We start from the raw sequence: 27,730 nt of genomic DNA, 5'->3' as shown, positions 1-27,730 counted from the left end.
GAAATGTGATAGCTGTCCTCAAAACGACCACCTCAGGCGGCTGAGGTGGCCCGAGAGGAGGAGGCACCCGAGTGCCTGTCAACCCAAAAGGACTGCTGCTTCTGCTGGAAGTGCAGTCTTTGAAAGGAACTAGACCTGCTTGACAGTAGTGTTTAGCCTCCCAGTACTTAAGTGGGACTTTGAAGAGCGGAAAGAACATAAAAGTAGCCGAACTGGGTCAGACCAATGGTCCACCTAGCCCAGTATCATGTTTCCAACAGTGGCCAAGTCACAAGAAGACTTGGGCTTGTCCTCAGCAAACGTTGCCCCCTGGTCCCCCCCCCCCCCCCCGAGATCCTGACAATCTTTCCAAATCCTCCCTAAACAGAAGCTTGTCCCAAAAGGGCAGGCAAGCCATGGAAGCAGTACCTGCAGATCAATGCCACAGCCAAACCAGTGATGCACCAAAACCATCAAGGAGACTTCCTTCATGGAGGCCCACAGCAAATCATAAAGCAGGTCCGCCAAATAGAATAACCTGCTTCCAAAGCCAGTAGGGACTGAATCAAATCCTCCAACCTAGGTCTTCTGGACTCATGAGAAGCAAGAACCATCCGTGGCCTGCAAGCACAACACCAACACTTCAAAAACCATCTTCAAGGACGACTCCAACTTTCTATCCTGTGCGTCCTTAAGAGCTGTATCACCCTCCACAGGCAAGGAACTTTTTTCAGTGAGAACTATGATCAAGGCGTCCACCTTGGGAATCCGCAAAGATTCCCAAGTCCCCAGCAGGCACCAGATACTCACCATAGCTCATGCCACTCTCAGCCCTGCATCTGGAGTGACCCGTTGGGACAAAATCAGGACCTTCAAGGCCTCATAAACATGAAAAGTCTGAGAAGGCCATTTTATACCTTACATCGTGGGATGAGCACTCGTCTCCGAGGGAAGGGGGTCCAACAAAGTGATATTAAGCGCCTGCAGCAACTGAGTAATGAGAGCCGAGAGATCCTATTTACAAAAGAGCCTAGCCACCATAGGATCATCCCCTCATCCGAAGGAAGCTCCCTTCCTCCAGCAGATCAGACCCCACCAAAACGGGGCCTACCGAACCATGATCAGAAGCCACTGAAACCTCGAGGTCCTGCAGGATCTCCACACGTGCCCTCTTAGGATGAGCTAGCGGGGGGGGGGGGGGGGGGGGGGGGCGCCCTGGAAGTGGAAGAAGCCTGCTCACCTTCAAGCTGTTTCAGTAAAAAGGCCTTATGCATGAGCAGAACAAATTCTGGGGGAAAGGCACATCCCCGGACCCAGAGCCCCCACAGAACAAATCCCCAAGCGGCAAGTCCTGGGAAGGGAGCCCTCCACTGGAACCAACCCCCTGCTGGGCCTCCATTGTCAGATCAGCCGCTAACAAGCGCGTCAGGGAAAATGCCAGCACCTGCAGAAGCACAGGCCGAAGCCAGCCCTGCAGAGTCCACCAAAACTGACCCCGATGCACTTCCAACTGATCCCAGGCTGATGATGTCTCCAGATTTGGATGCCTGGGATCTCTGCGATGCCACTCAGCACACCCCCCCCCCCCCCCCCCCCCCCCCGATGCTGCTCGCCAGCTCCCACACTAGCAGTGCTTCATGGTCTTGGAGGAAGCAGCTATATCTCTGAAGAAAGGTACTTACAAGAGGGTAGGAATGCTGGCAGAGCAAGGAAAGAACACTCACATTGCAACACAAGCACCCCAGCTTCTTCTCACATCTTCCCCTGGGTTGCTGTCAGTTCCAGCTCGTATTTAAAATCGAAGCAGAGATTGAAGACAAGAAAAATTAACTAAGCCCACTAGCAGGTACTTGAAGGGCTGATCTCCAGAAGCTTGGGGGGGGGGGGGGGCCTAGCCCCATCAGGTACACCCTTTAGCTCCAAGAAGGGACACCTCAACCCCAGGAGCTCTACTAAGCCTGTAGGACAGACCGGAGCCACAAGCAATCCAGAGCTGCACAGGCTATGACCATCCACTGCAAGAGAGAGAAAATAATTGAAGATGAGGCTGCTGCACAGTACCCTATAATGGCAGAGCACCACATTCTGTCTAACTCCACCTGCTGGTAGATGGGCATAAGATCTGTGAGACATTATGGAAAAGGAGGTTATTTGTTGCCATAACCCTCAGTACTCCCTTATCGTAGGTTTTCAGTGAAGAAAGGGAGCTGCCACTGTGGGGAATGAGGAAGAGGTGATGGGAGAAAGGAAAACTAGACAGAGGTAAAAGAGTAAAGAAAAAAAGACAACTCCCTGAAAACAAGATGCAGAAAAGCTTTGGGTATAATGTCTTCAGCTGTTGTGATGGAGGGGATCTGAAGGTATCCCTGGGCAAGATTGCATGTAGAAGACCATGGGCTAAATAAGGTATTCATATCAGAGTCCCAAATCTTCCAATTTGAAATCTGGCTCAGAAATTCCAATGTGGGTAAAAAGTGTGAAAAACTCCTCCCACCCCACCCCCCAAAAAAAAGATGGAAACTAGGGACAAAAGGTGATCTTATTCTTACCTGCAACTTTTCCTTTCCTTAAGTCCTGCTAGACTAGTCCTGACCAATGTGTTGTCCCCCCATTCCAGAAGATGGGAGTCAGAGAAATTTGAAAGTTCCAGTGACACCACTGATACAAGTGGCACAGCCTGCAACTTTAATATGTGAATGCCAAAGCTCAATATTACATAAATAACCCAACCCAAAATGCAAACAGAAAATAACCCAGGAATTCAAGAAGGGAATTCTCTGGAATAACCAAACTCTTAAATATACAGTTTAGCCAGAAGTTAAGAGCAAGGGAATAAATCAGCCAGATATCCCAAGGCTGCAGTCTTCTCAGGAGGGAACTGGACTTTTCTAACAGTACTTCAAAGAAACAAGTGATGATAATTTCACTTTCTTATCATCCTGCAAGACCAGTCCAGACCAATAGGATGTACGAAAGTTTTACTCTTCAGGATAATCTTCCAAGGCAGGCATAGGACTAGTCTAGCAAGACACCAGGAAAGAAAATTAACAGGTATGAATAAATGTCACATTCCTTATCATCCCTCTAGACTAGTCCAGACCAATGGGACATACCAAAGCAGTTTCCTACTGGGAGGGGGACGCCAAAGTCCCCTAAATCACTCCTCTACCATGTCACCCCAGGCCAGAACATCAACTTTCTAGTGCTTTACAGAAGAATGCAGTGATGACCACTTTGCTACACTGCCCCCAGCTGCAAGAAGCGCTGCAGAATATCTCTCAACGCAGGACACGCAAGGGGAGAGTAAAAAAGAATTGGTAAACTCCACAGCGTACCCCTGCAGCACCACTTCCTAGACCCATTGATCTGAGGTGATTAGGGCCCATTCATGGTAAAATAATCTGATGCCCATCTTCACATTCGAGGGGCCCCGCTGACCATGTCTGTGCTCTTAGAAAGGGCAGCCCCTTCTGGGCCTTCAATCCTAATAGGGCCACCTCTAGCCTTCCACCCTGCCATTATCCTCAGGCTGCTGGTTGCCATTGGGGCTTTGTCTCACCTAAATCCTTGATGAGTTTCTCCATGTCCTCCCCAAACAGGGAGGCACCCCAAGAAGGATAGATTATGGTCTTACCTGAATTTTCTTTACCAGCAGGTGGAGGTAGAGAAAACTGAATTGTGCCAGTGTGCAGTGAACACATGATCACTGCATGCTGGCTGGGAGGGGAAGTCACGGAGTGGAAGTTAAAACATTTATTCATCCAGGATGGAATGTAGAACTATCTTTAGAGATTTGGCTTTGGAATAGGTATAGAATGATTATGTAGGGATTCGGGGGACACTGTAGAGGATGGGAAACTCATACATGCATTTCAGTGTTCGAGGAAAATTCCAAATCAGGATTGGACACAAGTGTACTCAGAGCAGGTGTGTTGCACGCTTTGTCCTATGTAACCAGAATGTACCAGATCCTAAGCTGTGTAAATATTATACTATGCCCATGAGGTACAAAACATGTTTTTGCAACCTCAGAAATGGTGATATGATCCAATGGAATACCAATAAAGACTTTTGATGATTTGAGGTGTATACCAGTGGGAGATAATTAAGTGTGTGGACTACGAGTCCCAGTGTATGAACCATTCCTGCTGATTGATTTGACCCGATTAAAGCATATTGTTAATGTTACCATGATATTGCAATGTTTGGACACGGTCCAGTCTATACTGCAGCGTGAGTTAAATACCTTTATTATGACTGATCAATTAAGAGTAGTGGGATAATCATCCAGGAGACTCACTGAACATCACTGGTATGACATCTTCTCTGGATGGCACCCATCTGCTACTGCTGTTCTGAATACTCTATTCCATCCTATGTTAATTTTAATTCTGATACTAATCCTCCTTATTATAAGGAACTGTATCTTTACATATTGTTATCTTTAAGTGAGCTGCTTATTCTGTCCGGTCAGTTTTGATGTATAGTCTCCCCACAGATCCACAGGTGGAATGTGATGCGCCTGAGTTTAGTTCAGTGTGGAGTCTGCACTTTAGAAGGCCTCTCATGCATATGATGTACGGTGCAAGCTTCAGCAGCCTGCAAAGCAGTCTGTAGGAAACAGGATGTGTTACTTGCTTAGCTGGACTGGTGGTTAAAAACAGTTTGAGACTGTATGTACAACAGGTAACAAACAGGAGATGAGTCAAAGCTGGATGACTATGAAGTCACTTGTTTGTTATGGACTATAAAAGTCAGGGGAAGACCCCTCCTCAGGTTGAAGCCCTCCATTAATGAGTATGATGCAGGTATCCCAAACTTCTCTCAGGTTTCAATGAAGAGGGGCTATCCCAGCTTACGGACACTGAGATGATGCTGATAGGTTTGGTGATGTATGTCTAATCTTCTAATAAATGTCTGTCTTTAATATTTGTGTGCATTTTCTTGTTTTTACTCATCGGGATCCAAATGGACCTAGTACACAGTAATGCACCCATGCTTCAACCACTGCAGCTGAAACGATAATTACGCAAGCAAAAACACCACAGAGTGGCACTTGCTACCCTGCATATACCAGGATATAACCATAATCACATGAACCTATAGTATGGCTGCTAATCACAAAATGAATTTCTCTTTTTGTGGCCACAACAGCAGAATGATTCCTGAGAACTGAGGCTGAAGGATTATCTACCTTTACAGGCATTCTGTTTCTATTGGATTCTATTTACTTTCATTGTCGATACGTCACATACTAAAAGAAAAGGGGCGGTCAAAGTTGTTCCCGTGCCGGCCTGAACCATCCTCCCCGGTCCGGCTAAGAATGGACCAGTTCACAACAGAGAACGTGACTATTACCGGAGTTGAAAGTCCTGCTGTGGGGTAGTATGAAGGAGCAGCAGCCCCGTTGGGACGTTACACTTTCTCCTCTGGAGCCCAATCAGCCACACTGCCGACTGTGACTTCGGTGTATTTAGTTGAGGCCAGAACTCTCCGAGTGCCAGGCCCCAAGCACGGGTGAACTGCTGAGAGAGGCTTCTCATGTAGTGAACATGGAGGAAGTGTTGCATCATCAGAGCATCCTACAGTGGCAACGATGGAATGTCTTTGGAAGGTGCTTCAAGATCTTAAAGCCACTGTTTCTAAATCAACACAGTAAGCAACTTGTTTAATTTCTAAAGTTGATTTATTTATTACATTTGTACCCCGCGCTTTCCCACACATTGCAGGCTCAATGCGGCTTACATAGTAAATATAATTACAATTACAAAGTCTTGAAGGAGAATATTATAAGCAGTGAGTGGGGTTTTAAGGATAAAAGAAGTTGAACATGTAGAGGCAAACAAAGGAAAGGATAATCAAAAGGAAAAGAGATTGGGAGAGGAGAAGATAAAGGGTAAAGGATAGCTGAAACAGTGGAAGGTATACAAAAATGACCACTCAAATCAGATTCAGGAAATTCAATGTAATATTAAGATTCTCCAAAATTTTCAAACTGCTGTGGTTAAGGATAAGTTTGCTTACTAAACAAGATTGAGCAAATGGAAAACTTAGGAGGAGGATTACCATTTGTTTGGTGAACTTGAGGCTCCTGAACTATCAATTTCATCTATTTATTCAAAAAAATATCACCTTGATGTTTTGAAATTTCTTCAACAGTCTATTCATCCTTTAAACAGAATATATTATCTGCCTACTGTTTTAAAAAAAAAAATGCTCGTGACTTGGTCAGGGAAGGTGGTCAGAATATACAACTTGATTTAAATATTTCTGTAATTCTAGAAGATTCCTTAACTAAGATTCCACAGACTGCTACGCTTCTGGTTAGTTTTGTCTTTGAACAAGACTTGAATGCGTTTATGAAGCTATACTTTTGTAATGCCCGGGCTAAGTTTCATGGTCAAAAGAAGGTGTAGATCTATCCTGATATTACAAAAATTACACAGGCGAGAAGGCTAAAATCTTCAGCTCAGGATAATAAAAAGGACTGGAAGCATTCTATTATGATTTATAAGACAGTGTTCTATACGAAAAAGAAGCAGTGGTATTTCCCAGTTGTTGGAAACGATGTTTCAGATATAAAGGCCCTTTTTCAATTTGTTTCAAGATTAACTAATATTTTGGATTTGACTAAATTTGATAATGCTGAAAGCTCTACTTCAGCAGAATTGGCTTCCTTCTTTTGGTATAAAATCCTGAAGATTAGAGCCTCATTCTCTAATAGAACTCAGTGTGACATCTATGACACCATAATTAATTCATCAGAATCTCCTAGAGATAAGAATTCTGTCCAAACCCTTTCTACTGACTAGACTGTTTACGTCTTTGTTTGGTAAATACTCAAAAGCATGTCATATACTGATTCTTTTCCACCACCGCTGATGGCTATTCCCTCTCATGAGTTTTTGTATTCTCTGTTTGACTAGATCAATATTCACTTACTTCTGGTCATTTTTCTAGTAGAATGGGTTAGATAGTTATTCCTATATAAAGGACTTAACTCACGGAAGGTTTGATTTGTTCACAATTGGACTCCTATTTATCAAATTATGTCTTACATTCTTTTTTTTTATTTTTTTTATTTATAATTTCAAAATTACACATCTTTTCAAAGAAGTATAAGGAAACAATAAAAAAAGACAAGAAAAATAATCACATTGTTGGGACAACCATTTGTCACAACAACAGAAATAATTTTGCTTTAACATCGACCACAAAAATTGGAAATACTTAATTGGATCCAAGATATAATTATATACTTAAAGGAAAATATAATAAATTGTTACTTGCACTAGGTACATTCTCAATCTACCATACAGTGTCCGCATGGAATTTAAATTTTTACAATAACATTCTCAGCTTCTCTAGCATTAATAAAATCCTCGAGTTGTTTTGGATCAGAAAATTGATAATTATTTTGTAAATAAATAAAACGACAAATACAAGGAAATTTGAGAGTAAATGTTGCCCCTAAATTTAATACTCTTTGGCGCAGAGCCAAGAAAGCTCTGCGTCTAACCTGAGTTTCTTTAGCTAAATCTGGAAAAATCCTAATTTTTGCACCAAAAAACATCGAGTCCATATGTTTAAAGAATAATTTTAACACCATCTCTCTATCAATCTCAAGTGCAAAAGTCACTACCGCTGTTGTCCTTTGCGTAACAATTTCTAGAGAGGACTCCAAAAAGGATGTTAGGTTCAGTCCTCCATCTACAACCTCCTGTTCTCCTCCAATTTTAGATGGTATTATTTGCTGGAGGTATATCACTCTTGTAATAGGTGGCAGGGCTTCGCCCGGCATCCCCAGAACCTCTCTCAAATATCTTTTAACCATTTCAACCGCTGATATAACAGGAGATCTGGGGAAGTTGACAAGTCTCAAATTAAGTTTCCTCTGTTGATTTTCAAGATATTCCAACTTCTTTTTAACGAAATTGCTATCCTTAACTGTGGCTTTATTCAAATTCTCCAGTTTTGTAATTTTACTGTGAAATGTTTTAATTTCGGACAACTGCTGGGCATTAATTTGCTCCTGAGTTAACAGAGCTTCAGACAATACCTTAATCTCTGCTGCATTATTTTTCAAAACTGTCTGAAGCGAGGAATGCATTGAAAAAGTCAGATCCCATAGTGATTCAACAGTCACTACAGCTGGTTTCACCGCTATGATATTAATCTCAGGAAGAGGGGTGTCGGAAATCCGTTGTAAACTTTCTTTCATTGTTAAGGAAAAATTTGTAAACTCCTGTCCTACCAGATTTCTTTCACTCTCTCCACGTTCGGCTGGGCTCCTTTCTTCGGTAGTCCCTTCCATTTCAGGCTCCGGGACTCGCGAATCTCTAGCCTCTCGGGCACTTCCTGGTTGTGGTGGAGCTGTGCGGAGGTCAGGGCTCAAGGAAGCCCCGTCTACACTGCTGGCCGAGTTATTAAGACCCGGTCGGGTAGCGGGAGAAGATGTAGCCCTAGGGCCCAGCGATATACCGCAACTTTCCAAAGTCATTTGCCTCGATAAGGCGGCACTAGCGGGGGTAACAGGAGCCTCCCTCACCTTGCCTCGCCGTTTCCCCATATCCAAGGGAGATCAGCTACCTTACTCGGCTCCAACTAAGGTGAGTCGCGGGAACACGTCTGGCGTAGCAACTCAAGCCAGCGCCATCTTGGATCCTATGTTTACATTTCTATGTCTTACATTCTACCCAATCAGGTTTTCGATCCTATCACAGAATGAGACAGTAGAGTTTCTATTTTTGACACAGCCCAACATTTTGTGTGCAAAAATGGTAAGGCTCTGCTATAGTGGTTTGACCTTTTTGTCTGCATTTGGTTTAGTAGACCATGATTTACTGCTTCTTGTATAGATGTGAATGTGTTGAATTGGTTTAAGGGGATTTTAGAATTAAGATCATATAGGGAGAATAGGAGTTTTATCCATGAGTTGGAGTAACCCTTGTGGTGTTCCCCAAGGTTCTCCACTATCGCCCACCCTATTTAATGGTTTGTTTTTTGGGGTGGTTTTTTTTTTTTGTATTTCTTGGCTTCAATACCAACGAATATGGGCTACATCACACATCGTTATACGGACGATATAACCGTTATACTTCCACTTCTCTCTTCTGTCTTGAGTATCTTCACGGGTTCAAAATTGTTCTTACAATAATTAGTTCTTGGATGTCTTCGCTTGAAATTAAAATACAGAAAAAAATAAATTTTTATTGTTTGACAATAATCCTGATGCTTTATTAGATCATATATATTAGTTGATCAGTATTCTTTGTCACCAGTAGTGAAGATATTGGAGATTTATATAGATCAGGCTCTTGCTCTTGATTTCCATCTTAACACCTTGATTAAGAGTGGTTTTTTTCTCCTCCGTAATGTAAGGCAAATCTGTAAATTTTCTGAATTTGAACAGTTTAGATTATTGGTTCAGTCATTGTCATCAAAACTGGACTACTATAATCTCACTTATCTGGATGCTCCAAAACAAACTATTCAAAATACAGCAGTAAGATTCATTTTTTTATTATGGAACAGGAATAAATTTCTTCCTGTTATGTTGAATTACATGGGCTGCCTATGAAGGCGAGGATTCTTTCTAAATTCTCTTGCCTGAACTATAAGATCTTTCATGGAGATTGTCCAGCCTGTTAGCTTATCTACAATTTCATTCTAATAATAAAAATTGGAGGTTGATTCATAATAATTCACACTTGAGTTAGCTTGTGTTACCTTCCATTAAAGGGATAAAGATATTTAAGATATTTAAATCGGCTTTTGGCTGTTCAGGCCCCAAATTATGGAAATATCTGTATCCTTGTGTAAACTTTGAACTAGACTTTTCATTTAAGAAAAATCTAAAATCCACTCTTTGGTAGGGAGATGTTCATTCTTCATGGGACTAAATATGTATTTTTTGTTCCTGACCAACTCAAGGCTTTCATGACAATATTGTTATTGGGCAATATTGCCACTCCTTCCCTTACTATAGTAAAAAAAAAAAAAAAAAAAAAAAAAAAAAAGATTGTAAACTTCTTTAAAATATGTTTTTCTTTTGTTATTTTCTTTCTATATTTCTCAAGAAGTAGATACTTGTGATATGTACGTTAAAATTGCATAAACCAAAAAAATATATATAAAACTTCTCTCTCTTTTTTCCCTTGAAGCAGTGGGGAAAAAAGAAAAAAAAAAAAAAGCACACAGCACACCCAGAACCCTGGGCCAAAGTCTTCTAAGGGCGGGACTTCAGAACAGTATCACTGACTAAAGAAAATCACAGAAGACCATTTCTCCTTTCTAAGCATCAGCTCCACTGTTCTGAATCAATAGGATGTACCGAAGCAGATATATTGATTGGGGGAAGATAAGGCCCCTCCTCCCCGAACGACAGCTCTGCCAAAGTCAGAGCGGGATCTGGCCAGCACATCCAACCTGTAGTGCTCAGCAAAGAAATAAAGCGATGACCAAGTTGCCGCCCTTCAGATCTCCTCAGGGGATACCGCTCAGGCATCCTAACAGGAAGCAGCCTGAGCTTTAGAAGAATGGGCTTTAAGCCCTGAGGCACTGGATGATTCTTGCCGATGTAAGGAGACTCATTAGCTGTCTTAATTCACCTCACAATGGAGGCTATTGAGGCCGCCTGGTCCTTCCGAGGGCCATGAAAAGAGTATAAGGAAGTAAAACATCTTGCTCTCCTTGAGGTACTTGAGCAGCATCCTCCTGATATTCAGCTTGTGAAGACTCCAACCCACCAGTGACAATCCCTGCACAACCATGGAGGGTAAACAAAACACTTGCTTCATATGAAATGGAGACACCACCTTTAGAAGAAAGGATGGCACCATGCGCAAGGGCACTGAATCCTCCAAGGATAGACACAATGGGGCCTGCAATTCATAAACCCTCCTAGCCAAGCGCAAGACCAAAAACAGAGACTTGGACAGCGCCCAGAGGACCAGACTGGAGATCCCAAGAAGGAAAGGAAGAACAAAGAGGGGGCACAGATGTGCCACCCATTTTAAGAGATGCCCTTGCCCTTCCCCTGAAAGCTGGACAACACAGCCACCTGGACCCTCAGGGAGCTCAAGGTCCCTCAGCCCACCAAAGAAATAGGGACCATTCCCCCAAAACAAGCAAGGCAGTGAAAACAACAAATGATAGCTTGCTGCTTCAAAATCTTTAAATGATCACACACTAGATGTTGACATAAACCATCTTAGAGAACTTCCTGAGCAAAACAGGGCAGAAAGAACTACAGGGAAAACCCTGCATTTCTCTAATCATCACCTCTCAACGGCAATACCGTAAGCCAAAAAGGATCCAGATCCTCCATCTCTACCGGCCCTCAATGAAGCAGACCCCAACCCCTGTGTATCGAGTTCTCCACCAGTAGACCCTGGAGATCCGTATACCAAGGTCTGCGAGGACAATCTGATGACACCAGCAAGACCACATGAGGATGATGCGCAATCCGGCACAACAAGTGACCAATGAGGAACCATGGCGGAATCACTAGAAGCTGACCAAAACCAGAAGTTCCAACCAAAATCTCAGCCAAAATCTACAGCTCAATTTCAGCTGGAACCGAGCAGCCCCCTCCCACAAAAACAGAGAACGCACAGACATTTTCAGCAGAATCTGGACCCTGATCAGTTTCGGTAACAAATCCAAAATTCAGTCGGCCTCCAGGGTCCACTACCGGCCAAAAATGTACCAGAGATTCTATCACGTGAGAGGATGGATCTGTACGGCATCTGAAAAACGCTCCGCCTTTCCAATGGCTCTAGACGCCATCAAAGCTGAACTGAAGCGTCTCCTACTGGTCCACATGGAAGGCCTGAAGTCCAAGCTTCCATTCTCCTACATTCAGGAGAGAGCAACCGAGAAAGTCTGCCTGTACATCATCTTTGCCTGCAGTTGTCTCTCTGCCCACTGCCAGACTCCTGGTTCCGCCCTGCTTGTTGATGTACATCACTGGTGTTGGCAGACTGCACTCGAACCACTTTCCCTTCCAAGAGTGGCTGAAGCTCCAGCACTGCCAGATGAACTGTCCGGGTCTCCGGGCAGTTAAGGACCAGGATGCCTCCTGGCTTGACCAATCACACGTCCAAAACAGTGAGCTTCCCACCTAAGGATTCTCACATCTGTGGTGCCCAGCTGAGAAGGACCCAGAGGGACCCCTCTTGAAAGATTCACAGGATCGTCCCACCAGGCCAAACTGATCTTTGCCCTGGGCATGAGCGGGAGAGAATGATGGAAGTTCTGAGAGGGCAGCGCCCACTGAGACATCTGAGCTTGCTGTAGCAGACACATGTGAGCCCTCTCACATGGCACCACCTCCAGAGCTGCAGCCACGGAGCCCAAGAGCTACAAGTAATCCTGATCCAGGAGATCGCACAATCGGCACAACTGTGCCCAGAGCTTCTCTGCCTGCTCCTCTAGAAGAAAAAACATCCCTCTGGCCGTGTCCATGCGGACCCTGAGATACTCCAGGGACCGAGACAGGGCTAAAATGACTCTTGGACCGGTTCACTACCCAGCCCAGGGATTTTAGGAGGGAAATGACCTGCAAGGAAGCCAAGTTGGCTTGAAACAGTCAGTCGTTCAGGCAGGGATCAGGCTGAATACCCCAACGCAAGAGGTGCACAGCCACCATCTCCCATCACCTTGGAAAACATGTGGGATGCCTTAGCCCGGCCAAAGAGCAAAAGGCCCAAAACTGAAAGTGCTGCTCCAACACACAGAACAAATTTCTCGCGATGATCTGCTACAGGGAAGTCAAGGTAGGATTCAGAGGTCCAGAAAAGTCAAGAACTCTCCTGGCCGCACCAAGGTGGTAACTGAGAGAAGTATTTCCATCTGGAAGTGCTGAAAAGCTAAAATCATAAACTAGCATCCACCCCTTGAGGTGAAGGGGGGGGGAAGGAACCTCCCCCTCTTAGGGACCAAGAAATAGATGGAGTGCCCATCCAGACCATGCTCTGCCGGTAGAGCTGGTTCCACTGCTCCTATATGGCAGAGCTGCTGACAGCAGCGTGGCACTTTAAAGCCAAGCTGAGTCACAGGGAGAGTCATGAAGGCACCCAGTACTGGACGACAGGCAAAATCCATAGAGTAACCCCTCTCAACCGCCTCCAGAACCCCCTGATCTGAGGTGATATGGACCCACTCATTGCAGAAGAGAGAAAGCCTGCCTCCCACTGGAAACAAGAAGCCTGGTGCACACTCATTGGGCAGGCTGAGCAGCTGCAGTTCTGCCTGAGGGACCTAAGCGTCCGGCTGGATTTGGGTCTCAAAAGGACCCCTGCTTCAAGGACCTACTCTGCTCTCCACCTGGGCTGAAGAGCGCCGAGTAGACCTGAAGTGAGCCACCCTCCTTGAGGCTGAGAATCACTGCACACTCTTGTGCAGCTCAGAGAGACAGAAAGCCATGCCTCACCCATATCCATAACTAACTTCAAGTTATCACAAAAGAGCAAGCACCCCTAAGGCCAGCTGACTCAACAGCTTTATTAGAAGTCGCACCCACACCCAGTGGTGAAGCCACAACCAACAGCGACCCCTGTGACCACCACTGAGCAGGTAGACAGACTGACCATATCATACAGAGCATCTGCCCAAAAAGGCTGTCCCAGATTCCAAGAAGAAATTTCCAGGGACTCCAACAACCACTGGAACCAACGCAGTGTGGAGCTACCTGCCACAAATAGCAGCCTGAATGCTGGACCCCCCACTGAAAAGGCCAGTTGGAACTGCTACTCCACATTCTTTTCATGGAGCTCCCCGAGGCTAAGCCCCCTTAGGCAGGTACAGCAGCCACCTGAATAACTGCCGTAACCAAGGCATCCACCTTCAGGAAGGCCCAACACTTCTCAACCTAAGTGAAGGTATAGAAATAAGCAAGGGACCATCCAGGGATTTCCATTCTGCCCTCAAGCAGATGAGTGCTTTATGGAGTAGAAAATGCTTTGAGGCCCCAAGGGGCCCACTGTGTGAAACTTAAGCACAGCACAGCAAAATCCCCCACAATCTCATCTAAGAGATGATATTAGTATTAAAGGCATAAAATAAACTAATGTCTTAATTACAAAGGAATGATTGACTTGTCATATTTGTTTAAAATGACCACTGAAAAGGTGTACAAGTGGTGGCGAGTATGGGAGAGAATTTGCTGAATACCACATATTAGGGAAGAGAAGTCCTAAGATTACAGTATAGAAACCCCTAGTAGTGGAGCTCTCTCTATCCAAGACAAACAAATTGTTTAGCATACTTATTTCTATGGCACTAAAACATTCTTATACACTGGATAGACAGCTTCCAAACAGGCAGGCTGATGCAGAAAGCCTCATGGTATGGCATGCTATGAGCATACAAAATTACTGCTGCGTTAAAAATCACAGCTTATTACAAAATGTCATCCTTCCTGTCAGTGCCTGAATGGAGATTGGCTCAGGCACTGATAGTGAATGATACATACCTGTAGCAGGTGTTCTCCGAGGACAGCAGGCTGATTGTTCTCACGACTGGGTGACGTCCGCGGCAGCCCCCACCAACCGGAAGAAGCTTCGCGGGCGGTCCGCAAGCAGGGCACGCCCACCGCGCATGCGCGGCCGTCTTCCCGCCCGTGCGCGACCGTTCCCGCCAGTTGAATGACAAGCAAAAATGATGAAAACGCAACTCCAAAGGGGAGGAGGGAGGGTAGGTGAGAACAATCAGCCTGCTGTCCTCGGAGAACAACTGCTACAGGTATGTATCATTCACTTTCTCCGAGGACAAGCAGGCTGCTTGTTCTCACGACTGGGGTATCCCTAGCTCTCAGGCTCACTCAAAACAAGAACCCAGGTCAATTGAACCTCGCAACAGCGAGGACACAACAGAAAATTGACCTACGAAGAACAACTAACTGAGAGTGCAGCCTGACCAGAATAAATGCGGGTCCTGGAGGGTGGAGTTGGATTTACACCCCAAACAGATTCTGCAGCACCGACTGCCCGAACCGACTGTCGCGTCGGGTATCCTGCTGGAGGCAGTAATGTGATGTGAATGTGTGGACAGATGACCACGTCGCAGCTTTGCAAATCTCTTCAATAGTGGCTGACTTCAAGTGGGCCACCGACGCTGCCATGGCTCTAACACTATGAGCCGTGACATGACCCTCAAGAGCCAGCCCAGCCTGGGCGTAAGTGAAGGAAAAGCAATCTGCTAGCCAATTGGAGATGGTGCGTTTCCCGACAGCGACACCTAGCCTGTTAGGGTCGAAAGAAACAAACAATTGGGCGGACTGTCTGTGGGGCTGTGTCCGCTCCAAGTAGAAGGCCAATGCTCTCTTGCAGTCCAATGTGTGCAACTGACGTTCAGCAGGGCGGGTATGCGGCCTGGGGAAGAATGTTGGCAAGACAATTGACTGGTTAAGATGGAACTCCGACACCACCTTCGGCAGGAACTTTGGGTGGGTGCGGAGCACTACTCTGTTGTGATGAAATTTGGTATATGGAGCATGAGCTACCAGGGCTTGAAGCTCACTGACCCTACGAGCTGAAGTAACTGCCACCAAGAAAATGACCTTCCAGGTCAAGTACTTCAGATGGCAGGTATTCAGTGGCTCAAAAGGAGGTTTCATCAGCTGGGTGAGGACGACGTTGAGATCCCATGACACTGCAGGAGGCTTGATAGGGGGCTTTGACAGAAGCAAGCCTCTCATGAATCGAACGACTAAAGGCTCTCCAGAGATGGCTTTACCTTCCACACGATAATGGTAAGCACTAATCGCACTAAGGTGATTCCTTACTGAGTTGGTCTTGAGGCCAGACTCTGATAAGTGCAGAAGGTATTCAAGCAGGTTCTGTGCAGGACAAGAACGAGGTTCTAGGGCCTTGCTCTCACACCAAACGACAAACCTCCTCCACTTGAAAAGGTAACTCTTTTTAGTGGAATCCTTCCTAGAGGCAAGCAAGACACGGGAGACACCCTCCGACAGACCCAACGCAGCAAAGTCTACGCCCTCAACATCCAGGCCGTGAGAGCCAGAGACTGAAGGTTGGGGTGCAGCAACGCTCCGTCGTTCTGCGAAATGAGAGTCGGAAAACACTCCAATCTCCACGGTTCTTCTGAGGACAACTCCAGAAGAAGAGGGAACCAGATCTGACGGGGCCAAAAAGGCGCTATCAGAATCATGGTGCCGCGGTCTTGCTTGAGCTTCAGTAAGGTCTTCCCCACCAAAGGTATGGGAGGATAAGCATACAGGAGGCCGGTCCCCCAATGAAGGAGAAAGGCATCCGACGCTAACCTGCCGTGTGCCTGAAGTCTGGAACAGAACAGAGGCAGCTTGTGGTTGGTCTGAGAGGCGAAAAGGTCCACCGAGGAGGTGCCCCACTCTCGGAAGATCTTGCGTACCACTCTGGAATGGAGCGACCACTCGTGCAGTTGCATGACTCTGCTCAGTCTGTCGGCCAGACTGTTGTTTACACCAGCCAGGTATGTGGCTTGGAGGAGCATGCCGAACTGGCAAGCCCAACGCCACATCCCGACAGCTTCCCGACACAAGGGGCGAGATCCGGTGCCCCCCTGCTTGTTGGTGTAATACATTGCAACCTGATTGTCTGTCCGAATTTGGATAATTTAGCAGGACAGCCGATCTCTGAAAGCCTTCAGTGCGTTCCAGATCGCTCGGAGCTCCAGGAGGTTGATCTGCAGATCCTTTTCCTGGAGGGACCACAGACCCTGGGTGTGAAGCCCATCGACATGAGCTCCCCACCCCAGGCGAGATGCATCCGTCGTCAGCACTTTCGTGGGCTGTGGAATTTGGAATGGACGTCCCAGGGTCAAATTGGTCCGAATGGTTCACCAGAGCAGTGAAGTGCGGCAACTGGTGGAGGGGCGGATGACATCTTCTAGATTCCCGGTGGCTTGGAACCACTGGGAAGCTAGGGTCCATTGAGCAGATCTCATGTGAAGACGAGCCATGGGAGTCACATGGACTGTGGAGGCCATATGACCCAGAAGTCTCAACATCTGCCGAGCTGTGACCTGCTGAGACGCTCTGGTCTGCGAAGCCAGGGACAGGAGGTTGTTGGCCCTCGCTTCGGGAAGGAAGGCCTGAGCCGTCTGGGTATTCAGCAGAGAATTCCAGAGACTGGGTTGGCTGGAGATGGGACTTTGGGTAATTTATCACAAACCCCAGCAGCTCCAGGAGTTGAATAGTGCACTGCATGGACCGGAGGGCTCCTGCCTCCGAGGTGTTCTTGACCAGCCAATCGTCGAGATATGGGAACACGTGCACTCCCAGCTTGCGTAGATACGCCGCCACCACCACGAGGCACTTTGTAAACACCCGTGGGGCAGAGGCGAGCCCAAAGGGCAGCACACAATACTGAAAGTGCCGTGCGCCCAGGCGGAATCTGAGATACTGTCTGTGAGCTGGCAGTATCGGGATGTGAGTGTATGCGTCCTTTAAATCCAGGGAACATAGCCAATCGTTTTTCTGAATCATTGGCAGAAGGGTGCCCAAGGAAAGCATCCTGAACTTTTCTTTGACCAGGAATTTGTTCAGGCCTCTCAGGTCTAGGATGGGGCGCATCCCCCCTGTTTTCTTTTCCACAAGGAAGTACCTGGAATAGAATCCCTGCCCTTCCTGCCCGGGTGGTACGGGCTCGACCGCATTGGCGCTGAGAAGGGCGGAGAGTTCCTCTGCAAGTACCTGCTTGTGATGGGAGCTGAAGGATTGAGCTCCCGGAGGACAATTTGGTGGAAGGGAGGCCAAATTTAGGGCGTATCCGCACCGCACTATTTGGAGAACCCACTGGTCGGAGGTTATGAGAGGCCACCTTTGGTGAAAAAATTTTAACCTCCCTCCGACCGGCAGATCATCCGGCACGGACACTTTGAGGGCGGCTATGTTCCCGTGGATCCAGTCAAAAGCCCGTCCCCGGCTTTTGCTGTGGAGGCGCAGGGGGCTGCTTAGGCGCACGCTGTTGACGAGAACGAGCGCGCTGGGGCTGTCCCTGTGCCTGTCGAGGCCTTCGGGCCGGCTGGGTGTACCTATGCTTGGCAAAAGCATAGGGCGCAGCCTGCCGGGCCCGGGAAAAACGTCCACCTGCTGAGGTGGATGTTGAAGGCGCCCGGTGGGAGAGCTTGTCGAGGGCGGTTTCCCGCTGATGCAGTTGGTCCACCAGCTGCTCGACCTTCTCGCCAAAAATATTATCCCCCCGGCAAGGGACGTCGGCCAGTCTCTGCTGGGTGCGGTTGTCCAGGTCAGAGGCACGCAGCCATGAGAGCCTGCGCATCACTATACCTTGGGCCGCAGCACGAGATGCCACGTCACAGGTGTCATAGATGCCCCTGGACAGGAACTTTCTGCACGCCTTCAGCTGCCTGACCACCTCCTGATAAGGCCTGGACTGCTCCGGCGGGAGCTTATCAACCAGGTCCGCCAGTTGCTTCACAGTGTTCCGCATGTGGATGCTCGTGTAGAGCTGGTAAGATTGGATGCGGGTCACGAGCATGGAAGATTGGTAGGCCTTCCTCCCAAACGAGTCCAGAGTGCGAGACTCCCGCCCCGGGGGCGCCGAGGCGGTATCCCTCGAACTCCGTGCCCTCTTGAGAGCAGAATCCATGACCGCCGAGTCATGGGGCAATTGGGGCCGCATTAACTCTGGGTCCGAGTGGATTCTGTACTGGGACTCTGCTTTCTTGGGAATGGTGGGATTAGATAATGGTCTCATCCAGTTCCGAAGCAGTGTCTCTTTGAGGACATTGTGCAACGGCACCGTGGAGGACTCTCTAGGTGGTGATGGATAGTCGAGGACCTCGAGCATCTCAGCCCTCGGCTCATCCACAGAGACCACGGGGAAGGGAATGCAAATAGACATGTCCCTTACAAAGGAGGCAAAGGAGAGGCTCTCAGGAGGCGAGAGCTTCCTCTCTGGTGAAGGCGTGGGGTCAGAGGGAAGACCCACAGACTCCTCTGAGGAGAAATATCTGGGGTCCTCCTCTTCCCCCCACGAGGCCTCTTCCTCGGTATCGGACATAAGCTCATGTAGCTGAGTCCTTAACCGGACCCCGCTCGACGTCGAGGCACCGAGGCCTCGGTGTCATCGAGCGGTGGACTCCCGCGCCGGTGGGGACGAAGCTCCCTCCATTGACGTCGACGGGGACTCCACCTGCGTGGCGGTCGAGACCGGCGCCGCAAGCGGCGGCGGTGTCGAAGGCCTCGGCACCGGGCTAGAGCTCGCCGGCGCCACAGTCAACGGCGCCGAGGGCGCAAGCACCCCCGGTGCCGGCACAGCCTGGCGCATCATCCCTTCCAGGATCCCCGGAAGGATGGCTCGGAGGCACTCGTCCAGGCCCGCTATCAGGAAAGACGGAGGGGGGGGGGGGGGCGGTAGAGGCGTCGGTGCCGGAAGCTGCTCGGGTCCAGGAGACTGCACCGAAGTGCTGGGACCCTGACGCGTCGGTACCTCCACTACCGAGGGGGACCTCTCCTCTCAACGTGGACGCTTCGGCGTCGACTCCTCTCCGGCACCGAGGGCCGGGCGCACCGATGGGGACCAATGACGGTGCTTTTTCTGTTTTTTGCGGTGCCCGTCATCGGCGCCCGGTGGAACGGAGGAGGAGGTCGATCCCCCTCGGTCTCGAGGGGCCGGGTCAGACAGGGTTCGGTCCCGAGGGCCATGGGCAGAGGGAGTGACCGGGGCCGATTGCCCACGCGGCCTCTCACCCCTACCGTCACCGGAGGACCGGCGGGCCGACGGGACCTGTACTCCTGGGGTCGATGCCATCGGTGCCGATTTCGCGGACATCGATACCGGTACCGAAGAACCGGCCGTCGATACCGATGCCGTCGAGGTCGACGTCGAGGGGCCGGCGCAAGTTCCAAAAAGACGGTCCCGAAGAACTTGCCTCGCAACCTGAGTCCGTTTCCGGAGACCAAGACACAAAGAACACGACTTGATATTGTGCTCCGGCCCGAGGCACTGGAGGCACCAAGCGTGGGTGTCGGTCTGCGAGATAGGCCGGCCGCACCGACCACACTTCTTAAATCCACTCGGGACCTTCGAGGACATCGACGGAAAAATCGCGTCGGCGAAGTTAAAGTCGTCGATGGTGGCGGTAAATCACACCTCAAAAAATATATCGACCGCGCGGCCACAAGGCGACGCCCCCGCTAGAAAACGAGGGAAAATACAAGCGCGTTCTCTCTCTCTCTCTCTTTTTTTTTTTTTTAAAGAAAAGAAAAAGGTCTGGAACGCGCGGTAACCAGAAACAAAAAATAACAAATTCGCGAACCACGCAACGGTTTTCCAGGGCTGACTAAGAGAGAGCGGCGACGCACGACTCTCTCCAGCGCGGAAAAGAAAAGACTGGCGGGAACGGTCTCGCACGGGCGGGAAGACAGCCGCGCATGCGCGGTGGGCGTGCCCTGCGTGCGGACCGCCCGCGAAGCTTCTTCCGGTTGGTGGGGGCTGCCGCGGACGTCACCCAGTCGTGAGAACAAGCAGCCTGCTTGTCCTCGGAGAAAAAGGGTGATATGTCTCTCATGACCTCAGGCAGGCCTCTCCTCTCCCCCCAAAATCTGATAATCCAACTAAAATAATAATAATAATAATAATCCCTAGTGTCCGTGATACCCCCAACCATTCGACTCCTTCCCCAGGTACCTTTAACGCCCCCTCCTCCCAACTGAAAAAAATAAAAATATCCCTGGTATTCAGTGGTACCCCTCCCGACTCCCCCCCCCCCCCCCAAAAAAAAAAATAATAATTCCTGGTATCTAGCAGCACCCACCAACCCCTTCAGGTAACTCTAACCTGCCCCCTACTCCCAAAACACATCCCACACTCCCTGGTGTCTAACGGCACCTCTCTTCCCTCCCCCTCCGACTTCAGAAAAAGAATCCCTGGTGTCTAGTGCCAACACTCCCTCAGTTACCCCCGCACCCCACTCCTGGTTGTACCTTAAGACGCAGGAGTCATGTCCACTTGATCCTCAAAAATGGTAGTGCCCTACATGGTGCATCAGATAATGGGGGGGGGGGGAGGTGCTACTAGAGACCAGAGTTTACTTTTCTTTAGTCAGGGAAAGGCCTGGGCCCAATGTAAAAAGGTATCCAAAACTGGATGGCAGGGTTTGGAGGAGAGAAGGTGCCAGTAGACCCCCCTCCACTCCTCTCAACAAATCCTTCTATGTTACCCCAGACCCTGGCAAAAGTTTCCTGCAGTAGTCACACAGCTGAAACAGGAGCTTTTTGCGGTTTTTTTGTTTGCATTTTGTATGCCACGGAATGTTGTCCAACCTTGCTGTATTAACCTATTTGATACTGTACTTAGGTTAGGCAAGGAGTATTAGCGGTATTTTATATATTACCGAGTTTCCCCGAAAATAGGACATCCTCCGAAAATAAGACCTAGTAGAGGTCTTGCTGCAATTTGAAAACATAAGGCCTCCCCCGAAAATAAGACCTAGCAGGGGAGGCCTTATTTTTCGGGGAAACATCGGGTCCCCCCCCCCCCCCACCTGAGGTCGCCCCCCCACCCGAGATTGCTGGCTCCCCCCCCCCCCTCGATCGCTCCCGGAACTAACCTCTTAAACGCTGCCTTTCACCATTCATCTTCGCACTCGCAGCAAGCAGCAGGGCAGGCCACTCCTTCCTTTCTGTGTCCCGCCCTCGCCTGACGTAACGTAACGTCAGGTGAGGGCGGGACACGGAAGGAAGGAGTGGCCTGCCCTGCTGCTTGCTGCGAGTGCGAAGATGAATGGTGAAAGGAAGCGTTTAAGAGGTTAGTTCTGGGAGCGACTGAGGGCGGGGGAGCCAGCGATCGAGGGCAGGGGGAGCCGGCGATCTCGGTGTTTCCCCGAAAAATAAGGCCTCCCCTGAAAATAAGACCTAGCGGCTCTTGGGGAGCAAAAATTAATATAACACAGTGTCTTATTTTCGGGGAAACACGGTAGCATCACAAACTATTTGTATGTATTGTTTATGTTGACTTTACTGTTGATATTGTTTTCTATTTGTTAAAGACCTCTAAAAAGTAAAACACAACCCAGTCTAAAACTTGCAGGAACCTCTCTTTCTGCATCAGCCCCAGAATTTCGGTCTATGGTAAAACTTGGTTTGCACCATAGAGCTAAACAGTCCCCCATAAGGTCCAAATCAGCAGTCAGGCCTGGGGCGTTAGGACATGGCCAAATAGTTCAGTCCTTCTCCGCCTCCTTTTGGCAGGTAATCTGTGCATCAAGGCAGTGCAAACCTACTAATTTCATTTCCTTTGTTGTAGCCAGTCTAAGCAAATGTTAATTTAGGGAGGAGTTATCAGCCAAGAACCTCTAATGAGCATTTCAGATGATATACAGCCCCAGAGCACATAGCTCTAACATGCAAATTTTACAGGTGCTCTGGAGCTGTTGGAAAGGAGGGAAGCACAAGCAGGCACCTGCAAAAGCTGCCCGCTTGTGCTCCCTACCTCTCCCCTCCTGGCACCCTCCCTTCCAAATCTTTTAATATTCCCTGGTGCTCCAGTGGACCCCAACTCCCCCCCCCCCGATTACTTTTTTTTAAATACTTCCTGTATTCCTCCAGGCACTCCCAGGCAAAATTGCCCTGGTGGTCCAGTGGACTGGACCCCCTCCTGGACTCAACCCTCCCCCCATATCCCTCCCGGACCAGCAAAGATTTACCTGGTGGTCTAGTAACCCCACCCCCTCCCTTTCCCATACCTGGAAAAAGGGGTGGTAGCAGCACAGAGCCCACCCTGCACAAAATGGCGGCACCAAGCCCGCTGCGACCCTTGATGCAAGGAGGAATTCCGGAGGGATCACTAGACCACCAGGCAATTCTTTTGGTGGGGGGGGGGGGGGGGGGGGGGTGTCGGGGGTCCACTGGGACCTCCAGGGACTGTAGTGGAAGGGGTGAGGGAGGAGTCACTAGATCACCAGGAGTTTTTTTGTTTTTTTTTTTTGAGTTGTGCAGTGGGGGGAGCTCGAGAGGGGGGGGGGTCTGCTGGACTCCAGTGAATCCCCCCTCTTGAGCGCCCCACCCCCACCCCCACCCCCATGCAACTCAAAAAACTATTTCTGGTAAGCTGTCAAATACATTTAACAGCTTCTGGTCGCAAATAGAGACCGATGCTCAGAAGGAGATCCGTGCCATCTCATTTGCATGCAATCCCCTTTATGCACAGGCCACTATTTACAACTCGGTAAATTTTACCGCAGCACCCGTATTTAACGAATACCGCTGTGTATCGGCCCCTAAATTCCCCTAATACCTTTGAATAAGTGAACTTTTAAAGGTCTTTAACTTTCTTTTACACAAGCCCAAAATTGCCATTTTTGAAACATGGATATATAATCATGCAAATTAGTTTGTGTAACACTGGCAATACTAAATGAGTATATTATAATTACTGTCTGGGCTATATGTTCTACAGTGTTATAAAATAATTACTAGCATCAGCCTCTCAAGTCTTTCACATTCCAAAAGTAAAATGTGGATAATGGACTGACAGAGAATCAGGTTAAAGTATCTACTTACTCTGAACCTGCAGCCATGTCCAAATATGAAGTTTCTGCTGTGTCAACCCGTGACGGGAACACTATGCTCATGACGTTCGCTTCTGATAAATACGATTACTACGGAGTCCTATGCATTGGTATCCAAAACACTGGGGCATGCCAGCCACAGTGCTCATTGCAAACATCTAAGTGCATCCACAAACCCTGTTAAAATAAAAAGAAAAGAAAAAAAAAAAGCAATGAATCTAAAACATTTATCAGAGATATTAGTATGATTTTCAAATGGGACCCTGAACTGTTACACAATCAACCAAACAAATTAAATTCTTTACATCTTTGGAATTGGTCAATGTGTATCAAACAAATCTAAACCAATCATGCCTACTATGACAGTTAATGTCAACAATAATTCTGAAGTAGATCCAAAATGAGTGCCAATGGACTTTGCCAAGTGAAGTGGCAGCCACCAAAATATGACTTTACTACTAATCATTCTATAGCGCTTCTAGACGCTGTACTCTTTATATGAAGGTACTTTTTCTGTCTCTAGAAGGTTAACAATCTAAGTTTATGTACCTGGGGCAATGGAGGGTTAAAATGACTTGCCCAAGGTCACAAGGGGCTGCAGTGGGAATCGAACCCAAGTTGTCAGTATCAAATCATTAGCCGTTAGGCTACTCCTCCACTGCTTATCCTCCTGCCATATCAGTGGGTTATTATCCTCAACCAGCAGATGAAGGCAGAAACCACCAACTTTCAATGACATCACCAATGTAAGGTTTGGTACAACCTTTAAACTTGTCAGTAATTTCTGCCTCCAACAGATGGTTACTATCTGCAGGATTTTGCGTGGCCTGGTTCTCTAGCAGGCAAGTTGCAGCCTTTGACTTTGAAGTTGCAAGTAGCTCTCAGGAATCAGTTCAAAGACCTTTCCCTCGATTCAGGCTCCAGATGATTCTTGCTGATGTAGGTGGACTCAGCCACCTTGATCCACTTTGCTTCTCAATGGAAGCCAAGAGGCCAACTGGCCCTTTCCAAGGGCCATGGAAAGTACAAAAAGGTAGACACACTAAATTAATTCACCTCCCTCAGGTACTGGAGCAGCACCTTTCGGACATCTAGTTCACAGAGCTATCAATCCCCCGGAGCTAAACCTTCTGCCAAAAAGGAGGGCAAACAAACCTGCTGATTAACATGGAAAGGAGATACCACATTTGGAAGAAAGGACAGGACCATACACGGAGGACTCTGGGTCCCAGTGAAGGACAGATACGGGTTGCAGCAAAATTGTGCCTGCAGCTTGGACATTCTACAAGCAAAGATGATAGGTACCAAAAACACTACCCTGATAGTAAGGTCCTTGGTGGAAAATGAGTGCAAAGGCTCCAATGGTGCCTCAGAAAACACATGGAGCAGCAGACTGAGGTCCCAGGAAAAGGAAGGAAAGATGTATCAAAGAACACAAATGAGCCACCTCTCTATGCAAAGCCAGCGAGATACTCCTCACCTTCCCAAGAAAAACTGGCTAGAGCTGCCACATGGACCTTCAGAGAGCTCAGAGCCAGAGGACCCTCTACTAGGAGAAACTGGAAAACCACATACCACAGCCTGCAAGGACAGTCCAGCATCACCAGCAGAATCAGATGAGTATGACACAATCGTGCACAAGAGATGGCCTCTCAGAGGCCACAGAGGGAAGACAGAGAGGCTCTTCCAATGGCCATGGTTGAACAAGGGCATCTATTCCCTGGGAGGTCGGCTCCCTTCATCAACTGAAGAGTTAATCCTGGACATCAAGTCAAACTGTGGAGGGCCCCAGCAATCAGGAATGAGCTGAAAGGCCTACTGCTCCAGCTCCCACCCTCCTGGATCCAGGAGGGTGCAACCAAGAATGTCCGCCTGTTCCTTGCCCACAAGGTGGACTGCTGAAAAGCCCTGCAGATGTATCTCCACCCTCCGATAGATATGCTGCCTGACTCCAGGTGCTATCCTGCTTGATTATGTACGCCACTCACCATGTCAGTGTCCAATATCATTTTGACTGCATTCCCCTTGTGAAGCGGCCAAAACTCCTATACAGCTAGGCAGACTACCCAGGACGCCTCCTGGCTCGACCAGGTGGCCCGAATCCACTGGCCCAGACAGCGAGCTCCTCAAATGAGGAGATGTGCATCCGTGGTGACTAGAACCCACTGTGGGGGATCCACAGAATACTTCTCAACAGCTGAGCCGAACTTTCCCACCAGGCGACATAGAATCTCTCCTTGGGTGGCAGAGGACAATGGAAGTCTTGCAAGACTGATGCCCATCTGAATAACAGAGCTGCTCTGCAGAGGGCGCATATGAGCCCTCACCCAAGCACCACCTCCAGCATAGCAACCACAGAACCAAAGAGCTGCATGTAATCCCAAACTGTGGCCTCTGGGAGATCATACAACCTGAGCAACTGCGCCCAGAGCTTCTCTGCCCCCTCCTCTGGGAAAAAAAAAAAAACATCCCTCTGGCCATATCAAAACAGACCCCAGATATTACAAGGACCGAGACAGGGCCAGATGGCTCTTGTACTGATTCAATACCCAGCCCAAGGATTCTAGGAGGGAAACAACCTGTGAGATAGCCAAACTGGCCCATCTTAGCCAGTCATCCAGGTGGGAACGAACCTGAATAACCCAATAACCAAGGTGCACAGCCAACCACCCCCATTACCTTGGAAAATGTGCAGGGTGCCATATATCCAGGCCAAAAGGCAAGGCCCAAAACTGAAAGTGCCACCCCAACATACACATATCTCTCTTGTGATGATCCGCAATGGGGATGTGGAGGGGAGTCTAGAATTTCCCCGGCCACAATGAGGCGATGACAGAGAAGTGCTTCCATCCAGAAGCGCTGGAGTCTCAGATAAGCATCCACCCCCTTGAGATCCAGGATGGGGGGGGGGGGGTGAATCGGGGGACACCTCCCCTTATCAGGACCACAAAATAGATGGATTACCTGCCCAGGCCATGCTCCACTGGTTCCATCTCTCCTATATCAGAAATGCTGAAGAGTAAGAGCAACAGCCCTGTGCTTTAGAGCCAAGCTGCAGGGAGAGGTCATGAAGGCATCTGGAACTGGCCGGGAAACTCTATGGAGTACCTCCACCTCTCGACTACCTCCTGAACCCAGTGATCTGAGGTGATGTGGACCCACTTGTAGTGGAAGAGAGACAGCCTGCCTCCCACCAGAAACAATGGAGGGGGCCCAACGCAGACTCACTGGACAGGCCAAGCAGCTGAGGAGCCACCCAATGGACCCCTGCTGAATGACCTATCAGTCGTCCCCCCAACTGGGCCAAAAAGGCACTGAGCAGACTTGAAGCAGCTCATCCTTTGAGGCCTAGGATCATTGTGCACCCTTGCCAAAGCTCAGGGAGACTGAGAACCACTCCTCCTCCAAATCCTTCATCAACTTCTCAAGTTATCATGAAAGAGCAAGCACCCCCCTCCCAAAGGGCAACTGACTCAAAACCTTCCTAGAAGTTGCATCCGCACCCAGTGGCAACCCCTGATGCTGCCACTGAGTGGGAAACCAGACAGATCAAATTGTAGAGAATGCACGCCCAAAAAGGACTCCAGGCAAGAAATCTGCAGGGCCCCAAAAACTGCTGGAACCAATGCAAAATGGCGCTATGTAACCACCACAGATAGCAGCCTGGGGCCCCTGCAGAAAACGACAGGCGCAGCTGCCGCTCCACATTCTTTTCACAGAGCTCCATAAGGACAAAGACCCCTTGCACAGGTACAGCGGTCACCTTTGTGACCACCTTAACCAGGGCGTCACCTTTGGGAAGGCCCAACATTTTCCGACCTCCTCAGCGAAGACGGAAATGATCAAGAGCCCTGGTCATCTTGAAGGGTCTATCCGGGGACTCCCATTTCACCATCATCATGCGGATGAGGGCCTTATAAAGCGCAAAATGCTTTGGGGCCCCAAGTGGCCCACTGCAGGAGGCTTAAGTATAGCCAAGGCTCCTGCAACCTTGTCTAAGAGACAACTCCTCATAACAAAAGAGCTGGAACCCATGGGATGCTCTTACAGCCTCCCCAGAACCAGAATCCAGGTTCTGCGAATTCCAGGGCAAAAAACCAACTCACCACCTCTAGGAGCCCCAGCAACAGTGGACGTTGAGGGACCTCCACGCAAAGATCACTGAATACCTCAAAAGGGCACCTGCCAAAATGGGACCAACCTCCAACTTAACATA

At 48.6% G+C, this 27,730-nt stretch overlaps 1 protein-coding gene across 1 annotated transcript in view; it reads right to left on the bottom strand.

The window, feature by feature from the left end:
- The window catches only part of KMT2E (lysine methyltransferase 2E), a 310,078-nt gene that overhangs the window by 256,029 nt on the left and 26,319 nt on the right, over nt 1–27,730 (bottom strand). The window contains 1 exon segment of the mRNA XM_030216423.1: nt 23,507–23,691. Coding sequence (XP_030072283.1) covers nt 23,507–23,577 — 71 coding nt within the window. The 5' untranslated portion in view covers nt 23,578–23,691.

The sequence above is a fragment of the Microcaecilia unicolor genome, chromosome 10, assembly GCF_901765095.1.
Source record: "Microcaecilia unicolor chromosome 10, aMicUni1.1, whole genome shotgun sequence".
Taxonomy (NCBI): Eukaryota; Metazoa; Chordata; class Amphibia; order Gymnophiona; family Siphonopidae; genus Microcaecilia; species Microcaecilia unicolor.
This window is presented reverse-complemented; position numbering and strand designations above follow the sequence as displayed.